The sequence below is a fragment of the Thermobia domestica genome, chromosome 4 (genome assembly GCF_964235325.1).
Source record: "Thermobia domestica chromosome 4, izTheDome1.hap1.1, whole genome shotgun sequence".
Classification (NCBI taxonomy): Eukaryota; Metazoa; Arthropoda; class Insecta; order Zygentoma; family Lepismatidae; genus Thermobia; species Thermobia domestica.
The window spans coordinates 317,698,849-317,722,279 of NC_137457.1; the positions used below are offsets into that span (position 1 = coordinate 317,698,849).

Here is a 23,431-nt window from a genome sequence, read left to right on the forward strand (position 1 = left end):
AAAGAGATCCTCCTGTTACAGAACAACGCTAAGCTCCACGTGGAGAGGATGACCCGGGATACCACTCTACGTCTTGGATAGGAAACAATATTGCATCCGCCATACTCCCTGGACATTGCACCGTCGGATTATCCCCTGTTCCATTCTCTGGACAATCGCCTTCGAGAACGAAAGTTCAAGTCCTTAGTAGCGGTGAAAAATGCACTTTATACCTTCTTCGCTTCACGGCCAACCAAGTTGTACCGCTTGGAATACATGGTCTTCCAGTGATTCAGAAGCATTCACCGCGTAGAGGTGAATGTGATATAGTAAATTTGTGATGTTGCGTTTTTGATAAAGGCTGATGTTATGTCTGCTGCTGGAAGACTGTGTATTCATACTGTATAGTTACTAAATTGTATATTTGAAATATCTTTTCTTATAGTTATTTGAAATGAGTATTTTTTTTTTTAGCAAACTTAGTTGTTCATTGTGTTGTTAATATGATTGTAGTAATTTCTTTGCTGTAAGTTTTTTTTCTTTTTTTCTGAATATTTGAAATATTTTGTTATAGTTATTTAAGAGTCTTCATCCCGGCGAAATTAAAATACCGCTAATTTTACATTAATTATGTGATATCTTCAAATAGATAAAAGATAATCGAAATGTGGAACAAGAGCGCCCTAGACAATATCATTTTACATGAGAAAACGTTATCACGACTCACTTATCTGCCTTCGATTTCGAGCCATCTTGAAAATCGGCATTTATTTTCGCGTTTCTGAACAGCTGAAAACGGAAAGCCACTAGGTGACTTGTGATAACGGTACCTCACGCAAAATAATATTCTCCAGGGCGCTCTTGTTCCATATTTCAATTATCTTTTATCTATTTGAAGATATCACATAATTACTGTAAAATTAGCGGTATTTTAATTTCGCCGGGATGAAGACACTTAAAATAAATGTGGCTTTTGTATGTAAGTTTCTGTCATTTATGTATAAGTATGGAAAATCAGATCTTCTATAGAAATGATATTTCCTTCCTGATGAGGTCGTTAGATATAACGCGAATTAGGCCAAATTTGCTTGAACTGTACGATGTTCATTATAGAACAACAAATAAGATTTTTCAAAAAATAGGCAAAGCTTCATGAAAATGGTTATATTTTATATACCAGTAATCAGTAACATCTCCCATTTACGCAGCAAATACAATGTTAGGCATATATACACCCCAACTGACGTGAGTATGTATTTACATGCTTTACACAGCTACGATTTTACATGCTTTACAAAGTTATTGCAGATATTGGTTCCAATGCCTCCAATCAAGCGTATGATTTTCGGGTTCACTCTCAAAAGGATGTGTAATGTGTTGGCGTACACCTGTCATTTTCACAAATCTCCATAAATCTGTCATAACAAGAAATAATAGGGTATGTGATCGCACGGCCTTGCTGGCCACTTTAGTAGAATATCTTCACCGTAAGAACATGTTCCTCAGTCATAAACTGCTCGCTGAAAACCAAAAGAAACTAGACAAAACAACTGAAGCTAGATTAATCGAGTGGCAACTTTAACAATAGTAAGAAATGGTCTATCAAATTCGAAACAATTTATACTAAATTGAATTTCGATGTTCTATATGGAAGACTTAAATATGTAACAGAACTGCACTTACCACCGTAGGATGGAGGGTAGTTTGGTTGATTTGGCAGTGGGTTCGACATTTTTCACTTTTCTAAGCAGAAAGAATTCCTCTATATCTGAAATAAAGCAGAAGGATATACGTTAAATGAAATTTTATTACATTATCTAAACACAGTACATTGTACATTATTTAAACACTGAAGGGAAGGGTAACAATGTTCCGATTGGGAAGGAGAAAGTGGAAGCAATGAAAAAAAGCAGTGGACCACACTATGTGCTTTTTGCGGAAAGGAAGAAGATGAACGTATTTTATCTCATTGTAGGGATACAGATGAACGAAGGGAAGAATATTGTTATGTGCAAAAATGGGAAGGCAAAGATAATATCGCATAAAGTGTACTAAATAATAACCCGGTATTTCATTCAATAGGACATGAATATGCCAGACAGCCAGAGATACATACCTTCCTTTCACATCAGAAACAGGGTGCAAGGAATTAGGTTTTATATTTGAAAATCTTTTAGGTTTTACATCCCACGGTTATGCCGGTTAGGCTAAAGGAGACGGTGATGATGAGTAATTAATGAAATGGTGGAATGAAGAAAGTAGGAAGAAACGGAAGAACCCTGAGAAAACCCACGAGCACGGTGTTTGTCCACCACAAAGTCCAAACGGCGCAAGCTGGGATCGAACTAGGGACTCCAAGCAACGGAGGTAAACGCTCTACCACTGAGAACCCCCCCCCCCCAAGGTTTTATATTTGAGCTTTCGCCATCTATTACCCTTTTAGTCCGTGGTGTATTACGTCCTTTAGCAATCACATTACCCGAAGAAGTGAAGAGAAAACGAATGGGGGGGAAAGAAGGAAGCGACCTGGGACCTTCATGTTGGGTACCATCCCGGCATTTGCCTGATGTGAATGAAGAAACGTAGGAGAAAACTCACCCAGGGTGATCTTTCTGATCTGTTGTGTCCTTACCGCGAATCGACCCTGAGACCAAAGGTGAGAGTGTGTGAAGAGTCCATTCGAGAGAAAATTGATTTTTCTTTATATATTCAAATTCTTTGCAACGTAAAGATAGATGGTACAATTCATTTACTTATTTTTAATATTTATTTAGTCTTTTGTTTATTAATTATTATTAGTAATATTTTTATAGTTTATACATACACATTTATTTATATATTTTTAAAAAAATATTGCTTCGCTGTGTATGGGTGAATATAGCTACAAGATTGCAGAAAATCCTAAAACGTAGGAAAAGACTGCGAACTTAAGGACTCGTTGAGCTCACAATTGTTATGATAAAACCATCAATAATGCACACACATTATATATATATATATATATATATATATATATATATATATATATATATATATATATATATATATATAGAACAACACTGAACTAAATTTCTCATGATTAGCCACAGTCTCAACAATGGGCCGAGTTTGTGTGTCCACTTCTTGTATAAACTAATGACCAAATGCTAAAAACAATCAAATGACGCTGAGATAGTGTCGGTTTGACCTACATCACTGGCGGATCCACGTGGGGGGCGGAGGGGGCGACCGCCCCCCCCCAAAGGTCTTCTACTTCCAGCATGTATCGTTCGGAAATACAAATATTGTCTTTTCCCGGACGATCCAATCTGTGTAACAACCCTAGTAGAGTATAATCAAAATGTGTGATACTTAATGGTACTTAATACAAACATATTTGAATTGTGAATACGTCTGTCCCTAGTTCCTTGGGACGGTTACCATGAGCCGCAAACGAGAGAGAATGATTCATACGTTGAACGAACAGCTGTAGGAATAAGGAAAGACGGCTCACTCTATGAACTAAAAATTATATTTTAAAATTGTGTCCTAGAAAAAAAAATGTGGGGATGGAATTCAAAACCTGAAACTTCAATTACCTTTACCTTGAATAAAGAGAAATATAGAATATTCAGCGCTCCTTACTGTAAAGCTCTCTAAATCAGAGATGAGACTTTTAGGTTGGTGATTGATTGATATGTATATGCATCGTTCATCAAAAGTGATGCTTTACAGAACGAGAGCCAGAGTTTAAAGTTGGATCTGAACCACTGTAGTGCGTTCGATGTTCACTCACCGGGTATCAAACCACAGAACCTCATGCATCAAAGATCAAAGGTACTCTCGCTAGATAATACATCAACAAAGAACTGTGACTTTTGAGGTTCAACACGGAAACATTCATTGTGACTTTTAATGGCATTTCATCTTTTCTTGGGAAATAATACAAGCTTACAAGCTGTTCTGCTCCTGATCTTCGCACAGGCCAAACCACTTAAGCTAGAAACTTGAAATTCGGACAGTAGATAGGATTTGTGATCTAGGATACCACTAAGGAAGGATTTTTGGGAAATTCAAAGAAAGGAAGGGGGAAAGGGGAGGAAATTATTTTAATAAGATGGTAATCTCTCCAAATCCCTTAAGGTTAGAGACTTGAAATTTGGATTTGGATTTCTCATTTAAAGTAATTTGACACACGTTTTAACATTTTTAATACTTTAGTAAAATGGGGAAAAGAGGTGGAAAGAAAAGGGGACGGGGATTGCAATTATTATAATAAGATATCTAAGAATCTCTGTAGGTTAGAAACATGGAATTTGGTATATGGACTTCTCACTTAAAACAATTCAATACATATTTCAGCGTTTTTGTATTCTTCTTCTTATTCTTCTTCTTCTTCTTATTATTATTATTATTATAAGATGCCTATATCTCGGGATTACTTACGGCTAGATATATGAAAGTTGCTAGTTTGATTATTCATTTAAAATAATGAAATATGGATTTGAGCATTTTTTGCCACTTAACATAGAAGGGCTAGAACAGAGGTGAGGGTTCACTAAAATGTTTGTGAGGTGTTTGAATTTCGTGACAGCGTTTTAGCTCAATCCAATTCTATATGAAAGACAGAAGGGAGAACGCGAAATATAGTGCCAGAGTACCACGTAGAAGCATTTGCTATATTGTGCGAAGCCGTATTCCGAACAAATTGGGGGTCTGGGAGCGAAATCTCACCGAAGCGAAGGTTACTATAATATACTTTTATTGTTGTTGTAAGCATAACTATAATTATACATGTTTCTAAATGCTAGTTTTAAGAAATTACCTAATAGAGCCAATTTCCAACCCTCTGTTCCTAATCTGGTCTAATGCGTTTTTTTCTTTACATACTTAATTATACCACTGCAAAAGCGGAGTATTCGGACAAAATACCCTATACGGTGCTCATGGTCCCGGGTTTGATTCCCGGTAAGGGTGCATTTTAACGAAAAAGGTGGTTCGAATTCCACTATAATCAGTAAGTGCATGTCTTCTTTAGCCGTCATGTCATTACCGTGGAACGTTAAACCCAAACAACAAATCAAAATACTCTATGTACAGAGGTCTATACTTTTCTAATAAATAATGTCCTATATTTGTCTTCTTGCTCTCTCTTGTTTAAGTGGAAAATTCCTGGATGTACCAGAAATTGAATTCCTTACACATTCATCTTTAAATACATCAATTGAGTACAGTTGGGAGCTTTTCTTGAGAAATGAACAATTCCATGGGTGTCAAAGTTTATCAGTCAGTGACTCCCCAACTCCTCGTGAATCCTGGGTTCTATACCAATCATAGAAATGTTTTCTTCACCTTTGATACATCAGATGATTTTGGTACGATTTATATAGCCGCAATCTTAACATGCACTTAATAAAATGTCAACAATGTTGACAAACTGAAATCATGGTGAAAAACGAAACGTAACGGAAATTCAACACCTTGCCCTCAGGAAATGTTATTCGCATAGCGCCAGAGATCAAAGATGATGTCCCTCTCAGAGGGGCACTGAAAAAAAAGTCATGGATACGGATCGACGACCGGAACATACCCTCTCATTCTATTGGATAATGAAATTGATAGCTTTATGTCAAGCTTCATGTTTTCTTGCGATCACTTTAGTGAAACAAAGGGAAGCTATATTTATATACACAAAGGAGAAATGGGACAGGCTTCGTGGCAGATAACAGATGACAGGACAAATGCCATCGTCAATATAGCACTTTCTTTTGTGTAAGTACTGTCCAATACAGCGCATCTGATAAATCGCGGTGACTAAGTGTGAAGTGAATCATGATACCGCCACGCCTCCGAAACGGAAGTGCGTATTTAATTTAAATCTAGAGAAAAAAATATAATTTATTTTTTTTAAAAAAGCTTACAAATTCGGGTCATAAAATATATTCGGGTCATAAAATATAATCTGGTAATCAAGTTTACACCCCCCTCCAGCCCCGGATTCATCAGTGTCCCATTTTTCCAAATTGAAATTCTGGTTACTTTGAGGCTATGATCATCTTCCAGGAAGCAAACCGCCCCCTCCAAATGATTCTTCTGGATCCGCTAGTGACCTACATGGTCAGCTAGTCTTTCCAAAGTGACGCTTTCTAGATTTGTTATATATATACAACAATAAAATGTAATATTGGAAGTACTGATAGCTCTAGAAAAAAAAAAAAAACTTTTTCCCAAAATCTTTTCAAAATTGCTTTCCGTGTTTTTCATAGCCTTCAGCCTACTGCTAAACAGCACCTGAAGGGGGACGTTAGTGGATGCCTCTCATCAGTGTTGAACTCAGGCATGTTCAAGGAAGGGCTCAGCTCCCCCTAGAATATCTGTGCGCATGCATTGAAATATATGCATTTTTCTGTTTAATATTTTCGGAAATAGAAGTGTCTTAAGAGCAAAGATTTGTGCTTTTTAAAGAAAATTAATTTCTTCTTTTGCCCAACCTAATTGTTCTAATTAAACTGCGTTTTCGTATACACACACACACACACACACACACACACTCTACAACGTTAGGGAAAAAATGGTAATATCTTAGTTATTACAACTGGACATTTTCACTGCATTATTTGAAACGGATACAAAGAAGTAAGGAACAATCTGTTCTCAGGAAACTTTATGCTTCTGGAGAGCTATGAGGTTTTGCATTTACATGAGAGTTTTTCATCTGGATACACTTCAAGCTTGAAGAAAAAGTGCATTTTTAGGCATTCTTGTTGATACAAAATTAGAATACTTCATTTCTGATGTATTATTAGAAACAGCTCAGCTTGTGCACTTAATCAAAGATCTTAGATCCCCTTAACTCCCAACAAATAATTGCAACTCAGTGATAAGAGTCTATTTAGTCTATTAGTTTCCTTACTATGAAACTGGAGAGAGTAGCGTAGTGATAACATGCTCCAAGCTGTTTCATGTTACAACTTATTGTTCATTCACTAATAACAGGGTTCCCAGTAGATAGGCGAGACTAAAATACGGGACATTTGCTTGTCCCGACTAAGTTTACGGGGGCACGAAACACTCGGATTCAAAGTCGGGACTTTTTTTTTTTTTTTTTTTTAACGGAACGTACGGCAGGCTTATAATTTTAACACTTTCGATCCTGGGCTGATCTGATCTTGTTTATTCCGGTACCCTGGCGATTTTTTAGACCTTTTAAAAAATGTAAAGTTCAATGTTCAACTTAATTAAACTCTGCTTATTTCAAGTTATTATAAATGTATGTTGCTTAGCTATACTTAATAATAAAAGATCGTTGACAAATGTAACGTGAGTTACCCGACTCTGCATATTCCACTAAAATAAGTAGTCATGAAATGTAAATAAAATTTTAATATTTTTGCCATAATTAAACTGTGTGTGTCCCTATCTTACACAGGAATTTCATGTATATAGCTATGCCAGGACAGAAGAAAATGTACTGAAAAATCACAGGTTTTGAATATAGGGAAAAAAATTCATAATGTGAGTTACAATACTATTTTCTTTTCTCCTAGGTTTGCTGTATCATATAAAATGACGATATTTGGTAATTATCTGTATAAATATGACACCTTTCCTTTAAAAAGCGGAGCTTTTAAGTTTGTGGTTAGTATTCTTCAAAATATACGTCATTACGTAACGTGAGTTACCAAGGACTTAATGTTTATATTGTGGATATTTTTGTACCCTTAACAATATATTTTCAAAAACATGTAATTTTGATCAATTAATGATTTACATGGCAATAGGCTGTGAGATTGATACACTGTTTTTACAAATACATATGTTTTTCAATAGAAGTAAAAATGTTTATAACGTTCTTTATCTTTCTTTTATAGGTAGTTAGTTTTAGTATGATAGAGTTTGAAACACACTGGAACACAAACAGCATATCTACAGTTTTTGCATCACAAAGAGGTTTATTTTCTTCCCAGTTTACCGGTATCCTTTATGACCTAACTAGACACCCTAAAAATCTGAATCATTAATTTTATCTTCCGAGCCGGAATCAAACTGTACTCTTCTAAAATCATTGATATTTCTTCTACATTCAGTTTACTTCCTTCAAACAATATAATTTCTGTAAAATGAAATCTTTTTCAAAACAAATCCACTATTTTATCAAACATGCTGAAGTCAAACTCTCAAAGTTAATTACACCAATGAATCTGCAAAATGTTACTTTACTCTTCGATAGATGTCAGGTGAATAGAATTTTTTCAAGAACTGCGTCTCAGTAAGTATTTAATACGACCGAAAACCGACCGCAACCCATAATAAGTTACATAGGGGTTATTACGTATTTAAAAAAAAAAAAAAAATCGGGTTACGGCGTTTTGAAATAAACATACAACCCAAGTCTGACTCGGGCTCAGGATCGAAGAAGAAAATCGATAATATTTTTTCTGAGGTTGGCAACTCTGCAAGGTTGGCATCTTTTTTTGAAATCGTGTAAGTGGCACTGACAGTTGAAAGTAGAGGTTTGTACTTCAGAGAGACACCTTCAGATTACAGGAATATTCACATAAAAGCCTAAATCTAATGAAACACTACTTACGGATGTATTATTTGTTTCACGTGTTTGTGCTACAGATGTTTCTTCATTCATCGGGTGTTTCAAGTCTAGACGTTGGCTTGTGAAGTTTGTGATTTCATACATTTTATATTACTGTGACATTACTAAGCTACTAGCACATATTTCCTCGTCTGCTTCACGTCTAAACCTTTGATTTGAACCAAAGAAAAAAGAAATCTTATGTCCGCAACTATTATAGCAGTAGCACGAAATAAAACTAAGATCCTCCATTCACTTTCACGAACACACAAAAATAACGCAGTCTATCGTAAGCAGACTCGATCTAACAGCAACAGCTTCGCTCCACGTGTTGTCAGAAATAACAAGCGTTATGTAAATAACTCATTGACCTTGTTAGCCAATGAATCGACCCATAAATACGCGCTGTAACTAGATATTGATTTTAAAAAAAGTATATTGATGTTTTTTAAAAAAATGTCTATCTTCGATTTATTCTAAACATACAAACAGAAAGAAGTAATAGTTACTTTTGTTTCTTTCTTATATAAAACAACAAATGTGTTTGTCAAAGATTAAATGCTAAATTCGTTTCTTCTTTTATAGCAAAACAAAACTTGAACATTTAATAAAATAATTCCAATTCAACTGGCTCGCTATATACGAGGGGTTATAATAAATTACACCAGGAAGTTATTAAAATATGATGATTAAATTTTGTCAGTGGCATGTTTGGTTCTTATGTGCATAAGAAAATTAGCTTTTTTTTTTTTTTATTATTACGAAGTGTCCCAAAAGTGATTAAAGTGCAAGATGGATAAAATTGAGGCTCGTAGTGTGCTAAAAGTTCCTGCATTTGCAGAGTAATAATGCCAGACAAATTCATGATCAGATGAAGGCTCTGCATGGCGATGATTATCCATCTTATGATAACATTGTTAAGTAGAAAAGAAGTTCCAAACTGGTCATTACGTCCCTGACAGACGAACCAAGACCTGGAACACAATTCCAGACGGACGATGCAGTCACTGTAAAGGAAGTGGAGTGTTTAATCCTCGAAGACAGACGTGTAACTATCGAACGATTATGAATGAGACTAGTCTCGGTTACGGTTGTATGTGGAAAATTATCCATGACGAACTTCACATGTCTAAGGTATCTGCGGACTGGGTTCCTTGTTTGCTGATACCTTTTCAGAAGCAAGCACGGAGTGACCTTTCCCAACAAATGCTGATCCTTTTAGAAGAGGAAGAGGATTTTTCGGGCGTCTGGTAACCATGGATGAAACATGGATATATCAATATGATCCGGAGACCAAAACGATGAGCATGCAGTAGAAGCATGTCGATTCCCCCTTATCCCGAAAACGCAAAGATGCTAAAGTCAGGGGGAAGCTCATGTCAGTTTTTGGGGGGGGAGGTATTCTCGTGGGGTAATCCTCACAGATTACCTTGCAAAAAGACAAACTGTCACTGGTAAGCAATCTCCCGGACAAATTGCGCCATGTTCTGAAAACGAAACGCCGCGGCATGCTCTCGAAAGGCATTCTCCTTGCTGGCAATGCACCAGCTCATTCATCTCAAGTTGCTGTCGACAAGCAAAGGCGTGTGGCATGCGCCTTATTTTCCTGACCTCGCACCCAGTGACTTTTTCTTATTTCTCTAAATGAAGAATCTGTTGCGTGGTCGCCATTTCGATAACACAGATGACGTCATTCATGAGGCGGAAGAATGGTTTAAAGCACAATGTGCAGACTTCTACAATGATGGTATTTGTAAAGTGAAGGATCGTTGAAAGAAATCTAAATCTGGATGGTCACTACATAGGGAGGGAATAACAACTACAAATAACAACATGTAGGCTCATTTTTTTACTATGATAATTAAATCTTTACGATATCCCTCTCGTAAACAGTTTGAAATGTCAAAAAAGGGGGCGGCATCATGGACGTCCTTGAATACATAATTCTACAAGCTTCTTCATACCCAATGTTAGTTCTTTAAGCGTCAATCGTTAGATTTTTATAAATATTTATTGCAAAATATATAAATGATTTTAAATAAGCTTTTGACGCCTTCATAATTAATTCTAGCACTATCAGAGCAAACAAGAGGTTTTCAAATATCCTCATGACAGTTTTTTATCCAGTGGATAATTCAAAGGATGAGACATCCGTTGATGATCCTCAATAGCGGTGTCGTTAAAACGTTTAGGCATTTCCTTGTTCACAGAATCGACAAAATTGCACATACATATCATGTTTTTTTTTTTTTTTCTTCACGGAATGTCTTCCACTATAGAATGAAGTTTTGATGCATCCTTTACTTATTTGCACAACAGACTGTTTGCGACTCACTTTCTTCAAAGTTCGCTTCCCGAGACAAGACAAAGAAATGCCTTCTAAGTGTCCTTGACAATCCTTTATCATTTGAGATAAAAAAAAAAAAAACTTGAAATTAAGGATTCTGTAAAACTGAGCTAAAGTTTAAAATTACATCTAACATTTCATCAGGAGTATATAATGTTACCAGAGAACTACCATTTCGAAGTGTTAAGATTCCCCCAGAAAAGGACAATAAAACTCTGCTCCGTCTTTATGCAATGCTTTCACGATAGAAGCAATCATGATACAAGGGTACGATTTTTTAATAGCATTAATTACTTTAAATGTTTGTTTAAATTAAGATATGTTTACATGAATCCCAAAGTAAAGTCCGGGTAGGAAAATTTTTGCCCACGAGCTTTCACGTCGAACATGGCCTGAAACAAGGAGATGCGTTGTCGCCATTATTATTCAACTTTGTTCTGGAATACGATATAAGGAAAATCAAAGATAGCAACCAGGGCCTAGAGTTGAACGGTATTCACCAGGTTATGACATATGCTGATGATGTAAATTTAATAGGGATGATAGGAGAACAATAGAAAGAAATGCAGAGATCTTATTAAACGCTTGCAGGGACATGGGTTTAGAAGTAAATGCAGAGAAAACTAAATACATGGAAGTGTGTCGGGACAGTAATACGGCAAATTATGGATGCATTAAATATTAAATAATACTTTTGATGAAGTGGATTCTTTCAAATATCTAGGATCAATATTAACAGACGAAAATCATATTCACGAAGAAATTAAATGTCGACTAAAAGCAGGGAATTCGTGTTACTATTCGGTTCAAAATCTCTTATTGTAGCGAATTCTGTCGAATTTGAAGCTTGAAATATATAAAATGATAATCATGCCTGTTGTTCTGTATGGTTGCAAAACATGGTCGCTTACTCTGAGGGAAGAACATAGACAATGTATTTGAGAACAGGATCCTAAGAATATTCGGCTAAGAATATTCGGACCCAAGAGGAACGGGAATGGGGAATAGCCGAAACTTCATAACGAGGAACTACATAATTTATACGGTTTACCAAACATTGTTAGGGTCATCAAGTCTAGGAGGCTTAGGTGGGCAGGTCATGTAGCTAGAATGGAAGAAAGTAGAAACGCTTTCAAAGTCTTGACTGGAAGACCAATCGGAAAGCGACTATCAGGAAGATCTAGGCGCAGATGGCACGACAATATTAAGATGGGTCTCGGAGAGATAGGAATACAAGGTGGAAACTGGATCCAATTGGCTAAGGATAGAAGTCAGTGGAGAGCTTTTGTGAACGCGGCATTCAACCTCTGGGTTCCATAGAGTTAGTTTAATCACTTTGTAGTGGTTAAACCAACAAATGTCAATTACCCTACTTGTTACCTTCAAAATGACGTTTTTCAATGTAAATTATATAGGTAAAATATGTTCACGTTTTGGTGATTCACTGGGCAAAGTACAGATATTCTTGTGCTTTATTTTACTGCAAACTTGGCCGAGTCTCGTTTTTCAAACGACATCAAGATTTTTCATACCGATGTCCTAAAACTTCAAATGTAAATTATTGATTTGCAATGTAGAGATATTTCTAAAGAAAAATATATAAATTCATCATTGCTGGGATTTTATAAGAGTCTTCCACTCACACTCAGTTATATAAATCAGCTCGTTGCATTCTTTCCACTTTCGGAACTATATATATATATATATATATATATATATATATATATATATTCAAAATTAAATACGCAGAAAAATGTAGATCCAAGTTAACTGACATGTATTTGAAGTCGTTGCTGATAATTTACACTACTAAACTTCATCCATAACTGCAAACAATTCTCAGTGGAAAGTTACAGCTACGTAATCTGAATCATAGTTATAATTTCCAATTCCATTGTATGAATTACTTATGTGTAACCTTTTAGGAAAAACCTCATATCTCTATTCTCTATCTCTGTTCAACTTCCTTATGTATGTCAGTTGTTTCTTAATTGGTCGTATAAATACATCTGATCATATTTTGTATGATTTGTTTAATAAATGTTACAATTTAATCAAAATAAACTATGGCGGGCCGCATTAGTGGTGCTCGTGGGCCAATGTTGGCCCACGGGCCGTAGTTTGGAGACCACTGCTTTAGGGTATTCGTTTCTCATATTTCGTGATTCCAAACTATACACAGCGTATGCCACACTTCTTTTACCAGCTGCTCTGCATTAAAGGTTACGAACCCCATTTTTATTCCCTCAAAATATTCGAGGCATCATCGAAACTACAAACAATAATATTTTCGTAATGAAAACGGGTCACTGTAGAACAAAGAGTACATGGAAGAGGTCGACCATTTCAAATATCTAAGAATTTTGACGAAAGACACATTCTACTGGACCCGAAACATCAGGTCGAGAATTGCCATAGCCAAAGAGGCATTCAACAAGCAAAGGTCACTTTTAAATAGGAGCCTTAATATTGGACTTAAGAAAAAGTTGGTCAAGTGCTATATATGTAGCATTGGACTTTATATTTCAGAGACTTGGACATAACGGACGTTAGAGAAGAAATATTTAGAGAGCTTCGGAATGTGGTGTTGGAAGAAGATGGAGAAGATAAAATGAACGGAGAGAGTAACAAACGAAGATGTTTTAAAACGGATAGGAGAGAAGAGGATGCTTCTAGCCACAATCCTTTGTAGAAAGCCCAATTGGATTGGACACATCTTGCGAAGAAATTGTCTTCTTCATACCCACATAGAAGGAAAGATGGAAGGAAAGCAAGGAATAGGAAGAAAAGTGATCGATGATTTGGAAAATAGAAGAAAATACTGGGAGTTAAGAGAGGAAGCTGAAAATCGAGAAACATGGAACAAATATTTCCAAGCCCAAACTGAAAATCAAGAAAAAACAGTCCCAGGACCCGCCAAAAGGTAGAATAATAATAATAATAATAATAATAATAATAATAATAATAATAATAATAATAATAATAATAATAATAATAACCATGCACTTTTAGATCTGAGTTTATGCTATCGCCAATTACTTGTGACATAGTATCTGGAATCTTCACATTACTCAGAAATCCCTCCACAGGTAAATAATCCATAAACATTACGTAAGCATATTGACAACTGGGATGTGTTCTTTACGCTTCTAATTTCATCGGCCTTCAAAGAAAACAAACTTCGCCTAACACTACTTCTGATGCGAAGATCAATAACTCATTCGCTTTACTAACACGTGTTGAACATCCATTTTGCTGTCCAATATAATCTATATACATAAAAATGAAAGTGACTGCGTTTCTGACTTCGCACCGTTTGAACCATCTGACTGATGTCGATCAAATTTTCAACATAGATGAGGTTCGGGTCTGGAATGTTTTTTTTTTTTTTTTTTTTTTAATTATTATTTCACTTTGACGGTGCAACTTAGGGGAGGAAAGATGTTTAAAAATGACCAAAATTAGTATCGAATCCATAGTTTTTGGGGTCGCTGAGATGAACAATGACACTTCCGATGACGTTTAAATCCAATATCAGCCTCTCAACTTGGAGGAGGGTAAGATTTATATATATATATATATATATATATATATATATATATATATATATATCTATATATATATATATATATATATTAAAATTTATCAATATTGTATGATTAATTGGTTATCAAATATATTTGCAATAGAAATGTATTTTATCAGATTTAAAATTAAGTTTTGCTTGTAAATTTCTAATTATGTTATTTGCGTTATTTGAGTCTAATTTCACACCCATCCAAGTGTCATTGATTATTCTAGAGATTTTAAACCGAGAAATCTTTTATTTGCTATGGAGCTGAAAGTTAAAAAATAAAAAAAAAATGAAATACAGCAATAAACAGCCATTTTAAAACCAAAGGAATAAACTTGAAGTTTACACTTTTAATTATTTCATCATATCTTCATGTTTACAATATATATATATATATATATATATATATATATATATATATATATATATATATATATATATATATATATATATATATATATATATATATATATGTATCTGAGACCGAATATCAAACCCTCGACCTTAAAGTTTCATAAGTTCTTTATGAAAACTCAGTACCGCATCACGCTTGGCTACCGTCAGTACAAGTATTTGTTACAGCAAGTGTCTATATCAAGGATCTTATAAATAGAGGGTCTGCTCCATAGGCCTATATATCTTCATCCTATTAAATAACGAAGCCAAAAAAACAACAGAACATCGGAACGTCTGATTGGCTACTCTCGTTTCCGGCATCGTCTGATTGGCTACTTTCGTTTCCGCCATGTTTGTTGGCTCAAAACATTGCGATCCTAGTGGGCAGAGTGGGCAGAGTAGGGGTGGCGAAACTGTGACGTATGGCTTCAAGATTTTGTTGTAAGGGCAGATCCTCTATTTATAAAATCCTTTGTCTATATACAGAGCGGCGTGAAAATACAATTGCCTCTGTGCAGATCAGTGTGAATTGTGATGAATCTAGGGTCACTTTTTTCGACAGTCTCTGAAAAAGTTTCTAGGTTATGTGAACAAGGGTGTAAAAATGAAGTAGTTTTGAATCCAAGGCGCAGAACTAACCACAAGTATCTTTTAATACACAATTTTTAATATATTTGGTTAAAACATACGTGCCTGATGTCAATAGAAAATTCCATGATACGATAGAATTCAGGTTGCTATACGAAAATAAAAATTTTGTTTGTTTATTTTTATTCACAATAAGTAACCCGAAAGACGAGATTAAGTATGTTTTCGGTTTTTACGTTCCTGACAAAAACATGGTATTGTTTTGATGTTGTGTATACAATATCCTTGGACTTTGTCTGACAACTTACATGGAAATATTTATTTCCAACATTTTACAATACAGAATCAGATAGCGTATCTTACAGAAGTTACAAAATTGAAAATTTTGTTCATTTTACTTAGTAATTAGATCGTAAAGACGAAATACGCACAAAATTAAAAAGTGGAATTTTAAATGGTTAATGGATTTCATAACTATTTAGGGATATAGTATACATGAAGCTGCATCAGTTCCCGAAGGAGCAGGACGCTCATACTTTTAGGGATTATTTATTGAGTATGTACGAACTTACAAACAGGGTAACAAAGCGACTTTTATTTACTTATCGACTGATACGAAAATAAAAAAGAACGTACCTGTACTTCATATCTGCATGTGTAGTGCCCTTGTACTTTATCTATCATTATGTGTGTGGGGGGGGGGGATTTAACGCATATCGCATGTCTTGTGCACATGGATACTTCTTACTATTGCACAACGTAGAAAATTTATGGTATTTCATGTAGAAGTGGTAATAGAACACAGAAGAAACACAGATCAGGGGTTCTCATGTATACTAACTAACTTACTAACGATATGGCCTATGGAACCCGGAGGTTCAATGCCGCGTTCACAAAAGCTCTCCACTGACTTCTATCCTTAGCTAACTGCATCCAGTTTCTACTTTGTATTCCAATCTCTGCGAGATCCATCTTAATATTGTCCTCCCATCTGCGCCTAGGTCTTCCTAATGGTCGTTTTCCGATTGGTCTTCCTGTCAAGACTTTGAAAGCGTTTCTACTTTCTTCCATTCTAGCTACATGACCCGCCCACCTAAGCCTCCTAGACTTCACGACCCTAACAATATTGGGTAAACCATATAAATTATGTAGTTCCTCGTTATGCCGTTTCCGCCATTCCCCATTCCCGTTCCTCTTGAGTCCGAATATTCGTCTCAGGATCTTGTTCTCAAATACTTTCAGTCTATGTTCTTCCCTCAGAGTAAGTGACCATGTTTCGCAGCCATACAGAACAACAGGCAAGATTACCGTTTTGTATATTTTAAGCTTCAGATTTCTCGACAGAATTCGCGACGACAAGAGATTTTGAACCGAATAGTAACACGAATTCCCTGCTTTTAGTCGACATTTAATTTCTCCGTGAATATGATTTTCCTCTGTTAATATTGATCCTAGGTATTTGAAACTATCCACTTTATCAAAAGTATTATTTAATATTTTAACGCATCCATAGTTTGCTGTATTCCGGTCCCGACGCACTTCCATGTATTTAGTTTTATCTGCATTTACTTCTAAACCCATGTCCCTGCAAGCGTTTAATAAGATCTCTGCATTTCTTTCTATTGTTCTCCTATCATCACCTATTAAATTTACGTCATCAGCATATGCCATAACCTGGTGAATACCGTTCAATTCTAGGCCCTGGTTGCTATCTTTGATTTTCCTTATAGCGTATTCCAGAACGAAAAATTCATTTAGCGGGGACTGGGACCGAACCCGGAACCCCAAGTACCAGAGGTGAACGCTCTACCATTGAGCCACCTTGGCCCTTTCTCATGTATACTATTATTCTATTTAGTAACTATTGTAAATTACAAGCAGGACCGGCTCTTCCATACACGCAACACGTACGTGCACACGTTTATTTGCATGGGGCGTCAAGATTTGTCATAATTATATTATTTAAAATAAATATTTCTTGTTGGAAACGGACTTCATGATGATAGTAGTTAAATTTACTAAGCTGACCTATTTAAATAGTACATTCTTAAATCATGTTTAGGTCGCATTTATTTAAGACCACATAGACAGTGCTAAAGCAAATGGTCAAACAAATCCCAGCATGAATTGTTTGATTGTTGTCAAATACAGGAACTCAATTCTCGAACAGTAGTGAACATCTGTTCAATTTAATTAGTTATCAGTTTTGATATGAAAACTAGTCTTGTCTTTGTCACAAACGAATTTTTTATCATTAAAGTTGCAAACAAGGTTTTTTTTTTCTTTTTGTTTTTTAAATGATGTAGAAGGAAAATCAAGAAATAAAGGATAAAAGAGCTAGTTGCACTGGAATTGCAAACTTATATATTGAGCAGGGCCGTACCAGGGGAAGGGGGCAGCGGGGCGACGGTCCCGGGCGCGGAAGGGGGCGAAAATTCGGGAGAAAAAAGATAGGAAAAAATACTTGGAATACATGTATAAGTTCGCCGTCGTATAATCTCGCCCCGGGCGCTGATTTTTCACAGCACGGCCCTGATATTGAGATTGAATTCTATAGAGAGGATTACCATATTTTCTCTGCAGATCTGTTTGGTTTATTTTTCACTAACATAATATATTATTATTTAAAGGAAGAAAATCAGAGACAATGAGATTGTATTTGTAGTGTTTAGGCCTTTCGGAGTGCGAGTGCACTTTCTCTTACCTTCGTTGTTCATGATGGGGTAGTATATTTAAAATCGTGAGATTTAAGATTTATTATTTCTGGAGAAAGGAGGCGGAGGGCGGCAAATTGTCTAGGGTCGATCCTGATTGCAAGTAATTATTTAAAAATATATATATATTATGCCATTACAAATTTATCCCAGAAGTTATATTGCTAACTTACTCAAGAAACATTTTTTTTTTTTTTATTTATGGGAGAAATTACTGGAGTAGTTTTATTAGTGAATCAAAGGAAATAGTTCCAGTTTCCACCAAGCCCGGGCTGGGATACTAACGAGGGCGGTGGACACTCTTCACAGGTAATTTAGCAACAGCCACCATATGAACTTATTATACAAAACTGGTATAAAGAAGAAAGGCAGCATAGTGTCTTAGTGGTAGAGCACATCCCTGGTGTATGTAGTCCTTGGTTCGATTTCCGGTCAAGTAAGATTGTGGTTGACATCACGATGTTCGTTAGGTTTTCTTGGGTACTCTCGTTTCCTCCTACATTTGCATTTCATCAATTCATCATTCCTTTGCCATAATCCTTCACTTTTAGCCTAAACAGGGACGGATCCAGGACGGACTTCTGGGGGAGGCGGCGAGTTGTAATACTGTTACTTAGAGCTACTTTTAAGAACTCCAAACTCTGAGATGGGTTATATACAGTGGCGGCGGTTGGACGTTAAAAGTGAGGGGGCAAGACATGATCTGAATATTTGTATATAAATGTTAGTTTTCCTGGTTGTTTCTAACATTTTGTTTGACGAAAGGTTGTATAACTAATAGGATACTATATTTTCAGTTAAAATACCGTATATCGTATATAATAGTTTATTAAGTAAATTGAGAAGAACAACGCAAGTAGATACTAGCCCTTTGTACTCTTAAACAACGAAAGTGTAAGAAGAGATTTGATTCCTAACTCATGAACACCTTAGAATTCTGTCTGGAAAATTGTGTGATCAGATTATTTAATAAATTTGCAAAACAAATAAATAGAAAGGATAATATTAATCATAGTAATGAATAATGATGCTTGTTTTGCTCAAGTTATATTGAAACTGAGGATTAATGAAAAACTTAATATTTAATTCCACACATGCTATTAAATGTATGTTATTACTCTTAGAAAATGAAAGGCAGTAAATACTACAAGCATATGCTACGACATTTAAAGAAATATTTGCTTTTGCAACTTCTTGAAATATGTTCGTTGCCATTAGGTGCAGTTTTCACTTTCTTGGAACACATCAAAACACAACAATACTTAGAATCAATCCACACTTCAGTTATACAAAATAAACTTAAAACCTAGGATTATGTTCAATTTACTAACTTTTATTGTATATACACTCGTACATCCTTAAACACAACACTTCACTCGTATATTACACTACAAAACAATGGAAAAGGTAGAAGTTGTTTCTTATCACGCTCTTTTTAATCGATATCCCTTACTTTAGAAAGAAAAGACATTTTAGGAACTGTCAATTTTTGTGCAATTAAAGAATAACGTGAAATAGGCCCTACTTTTTTGCATAATGTTCTTTCGATTAGCTTCAAAGCGGCTCATTAACATATCGAGCCCTTGTAAGAAGGAATGAAAATATGCTGAAATTGTGCTCCAATAGGTTATTTTTTGGGGTTATTTTCTGTGGCAATTAAAACGCAATTACTGTAGCTTTCTTTACTCCACGGGAAGACAACCAATACGTATTCACGCAACAGCAAATATTATATGGCAGCATTTTTTCCTATTAATCAGTAACACATACAAAATCGTTACATTTCCAAATGAAAATATATACATTAATTGGTTACTTCAAAAAAGTGCGGGGGCAACTGCCCCCCTTTGCCCCCCTAATCGCCGCCCATGGTTATATATAAGATAGGGAAGTTTCCTCTTCTTGGGGGAAATAGCCCCCCCCCCTCCTGAATCTGCTCCTGAGCCTAAAAGAACAAAATCATAGGACGCTAAACAAAGATTTCGTTTCGCCTCATTTCAAGAACTAAAACCATTTATCTATAATGTGATGTTTCGCAGGGCGCTTTATGTAAAAGGCGCACTGTATCCTCCATGGGGTTTTTACCAACAGTACCTGTATGTAATTACTGTATAGAACTGTGCCATACAGAATTAATAAAACCGTTTATCATAGCTGTTCCGTGGCTAAGCCGTTAGCGTACACTTCTTTGGCGTGGAAGACCCGGGTTCCATTCCCGGCGGGAGCTCATGTGGTTTGGATCCCACGTTAATCAGTAGATCCACGTCTCATATAGCCTCGCTGCTGAAACCAAACCGTCTATCTTTGATGGTTTCGTAAGAGCGCCTTATGTCAAGGGCGCACTGTACGTTTCATGAATCTTTACCAATAACAACTGTAGATATTTATTACTTTAAAAAAAAAAGAAAGAAATCTTGTACCTTTATTTATAATGTGATGTTTCAGAGGGCGTATCGTTACCTGTTCCGGTGATCTAGCCCATGCCTTGTTTCCATTGAGAATTGATGATGATGATTTGGAGTTTAACGTCCCGTTCAGCAGTGAGGCTATACGAGACGTGGACCTACTGATTAACGTGGAATCCGAACCACATGAGCTCCCGCCGGGAATCGAACCCGGGTCTCCCACGCCAAAGGTGCGTACCAACTGAGAATTGAAAGCCTAACGCCTTTTAATTCTTGCAAAACACATAGGCCCTCTAAACTTACTAATTAAAAAGAAAAAAAATATATATTTAAAGCTTACCTGATATCTTTTACGTAGCCTACTCGATCATTTATATAACAATAAACATTACTTTTCTCTTGTATCAAGGAACTATCCCGTTCACAAATTGCGAAAGATAATATACGAAGTTATCGAACACGTTAAAGATTGCTTTTTCACCAGTTTAATGCCTCCGACAAGAAAACACGTTTGTTTAATCCAAATGTAAAAAGCGTATAATAAAACGATAAACGCGTATTGAAAAAAAAAATAATAAAATAAAATAACTTCGTCTAATGAATTATTTCGTGTAACTGGAACGTTCAACACTTACCAGCGTGTGAGTCTCCCAGCCTACAACCCAGCGTGTGCGTCTCCCATCGTGTGATCTGGTTATTTGAGGGTTACTTCCTCATCTTGCTGCCAGGGGGTGCTGCATTACAACAGTACAGAATTTACCCTTGGACGTGACAGCTTCTGACGCACATGTTGTTTGCTCAACACTACTTTGTGACTCATCAAGAAATCTTTTCTAGTGGCGGACTGGCCCGGGCGGGAAAGCGAAGTAATAGGCTCTTAAGTCAAAATACATAATAATCGTTGATAGACCTTAAGTATATAAAGATTGAAAGTTAAGAGCGTAATAACCAATAACACACACACACACACACATGTATATGCATATATATAACCACTGGCGCAAATCCCGGGGGCTGAGGGGGACATATCCCCTCCAATCTTCGAACGGAGGGCTGTCCCCCCAATAATCTGATTAGAAATGTGTTTTTTGGGGAAAAAATGTTATGATTTGTGTCCGATTGCCACAAAGCAAAGTGAGATGAAATTGATGTCCCCCGAGAATAAGCTTCAAATCTGCTCGCCTCCCAATGTTGAAGACAACTCTGCTCCTTGATCCTCCACAGGATTGCTTTAACTTCACAAATATTTTCAGCACCACTTAGAAAAAAAAAGTTACTTGTCCTCTCCCCCCCCCCCCCCCAATGTTGAAGACAGATTTGCGCCGCTGTATATATAACCGAAGGAACCAGCAAGTGAAAGTCTATTGGCTTGGCAGCTCGCAACGGTTTGCCAGTACTTACATGTAGTGTTGCCAGCACTCAACAAGAAAAAGTAGCTAAATCAATAGCTAAAAATGACCAGAAATGGCTAGGGAGATTCCGCGCTGAGACAAAGATAAACAAATCCGAATCCTATAACACTTTCAGCCCGAAGGCCATTTAAATTTTTAAAGCGTTCAATCCGGCACTTTTTAGGGGTAATTTTAAAAATGCATATCTTTTTTTCTGCACATGCTTTTGGTTCAAAAATTGCCACATGCAGAGATAAATGAACAGTTTACTTGTATGTGAAAATTCAGAGACCTACCTTTATTTCAGTCAGTTTGGCATCTCTTCGAATATGATATTGAATTTGGGAGTTTTTACAACAACGTAAACTTTACATATAACGTACACACAGTCACAAAATTTTATTCACAAATATAGATATAACTTATAGTACACGTTCTGCATAACCTAGATTTTCCAATACTTTTCTTTTGTGTGTTATAATTCGAAATAATTTCCTACACACAGCCCAACGTCACTTTTTGGGCAATAAAATGTAGTGGCTTTTCTACCGCTTTTTCCAGTCCAATACTTTTCTCGGTCGGAAGAAACTCTGCATCTTTGTCCTGCACGAGCAGCATGCATTGACGATGCAGATACACGGTATTTGTAATGACCGGTCGCCACAAGCCTCCCACTAGACGAAAACCGGGATAGTTCACTGATCTCGAGACCCGCATCACTCACTAGTCCTTCCGCCAACTCTGCGAGAAATTTTCTGAGTGGTGGTTTTATCACCATCTTTTTTGTGTAGAGAATGTACGTGTTGGCGATTGCCAGATCAAATAACCGAAAGAAAAGTTCTTTTCAGCACTTTACCGATTTCCTTCGAAAACTGTAGTACGACAGCATCTGATCCAACTTATCGACTCTGTGTTCCAATAATCACGTAGAGACGGTTTACGCACAAGACGTGTGAATCACTATCGCAAAAAAATTCGTTAGTTCTAATGCAATTACGGGTTTTCATTTCGTGAACATTGATTTTGTTTTCAGTCGACCTTTTTCTTTCATCTTCCGAATTTGCTGCTGTGCGTATCCGTTTGTCTCTCTTGAAATAATATCAAACACGTCTGTACCAAAAAAGAACTGAAATATGGCAAGTGCTGAAGTTTCGCCATGAGCACTGAGCCGGGTTTTCCGCAGAAAACAGATTTTGTAGTTTGTTGAATATTTGCAGTCCATCCCAATTTTTAATCTGTGTCCATACAGCGCACCCGTTTCCGAATAGGGGAACTACTGCCTCAACATCAGAAGATTCGCTGCCCCCGTACTCCGATACGCCACTGAAATCGTCAGTATCGTAAACGTCCAAATCGGAATCGTACACAAATTCGGCAATTCTATCTTCACTACGCGCTAATGCTGCAAATTATGTTGTTTCTGCACAATACCTTTACTTGTTGATGGAACATTCATTTTTCAATACCCCGA

General features: G+C 36.3%; 1 protein-coding gene across 5 annotated transcripts in view; it reads right to left on the reverse strand.

Annotated features, from left to right (window-relative positions):
- The window catches only part of LOC145684351 (phospholipid scramblase 1-like), a 65,453-nt gene that overhangs the window by 30,155 nt on the left and 11,867 nt on the right, over positions 1–23,431 (reverse strand). For 2 of the 5 annotated variants that reach the window (XM_081756569.1, XM_081756570.1), the window contains exon 2: positions 1,663–1,747. In XM_081756569.1, coding sequence (XP_081612695.1) covers positions 1,663–1,711 — 49 coding nt within the window. In that variant the 5' untranslated portion in view covers positions 1,712–1,747. Of the gene's footprint in view, positions 1–1,662; positions 1,748–8,548; positions 8,758–21,204; positions 21,352–23,431 lie in introns of those variants that run through there. The other 3 variants (XM_081756568.1, XM_081756571.1, XM_081756572.1) reach the window with 3 other exon arrangements.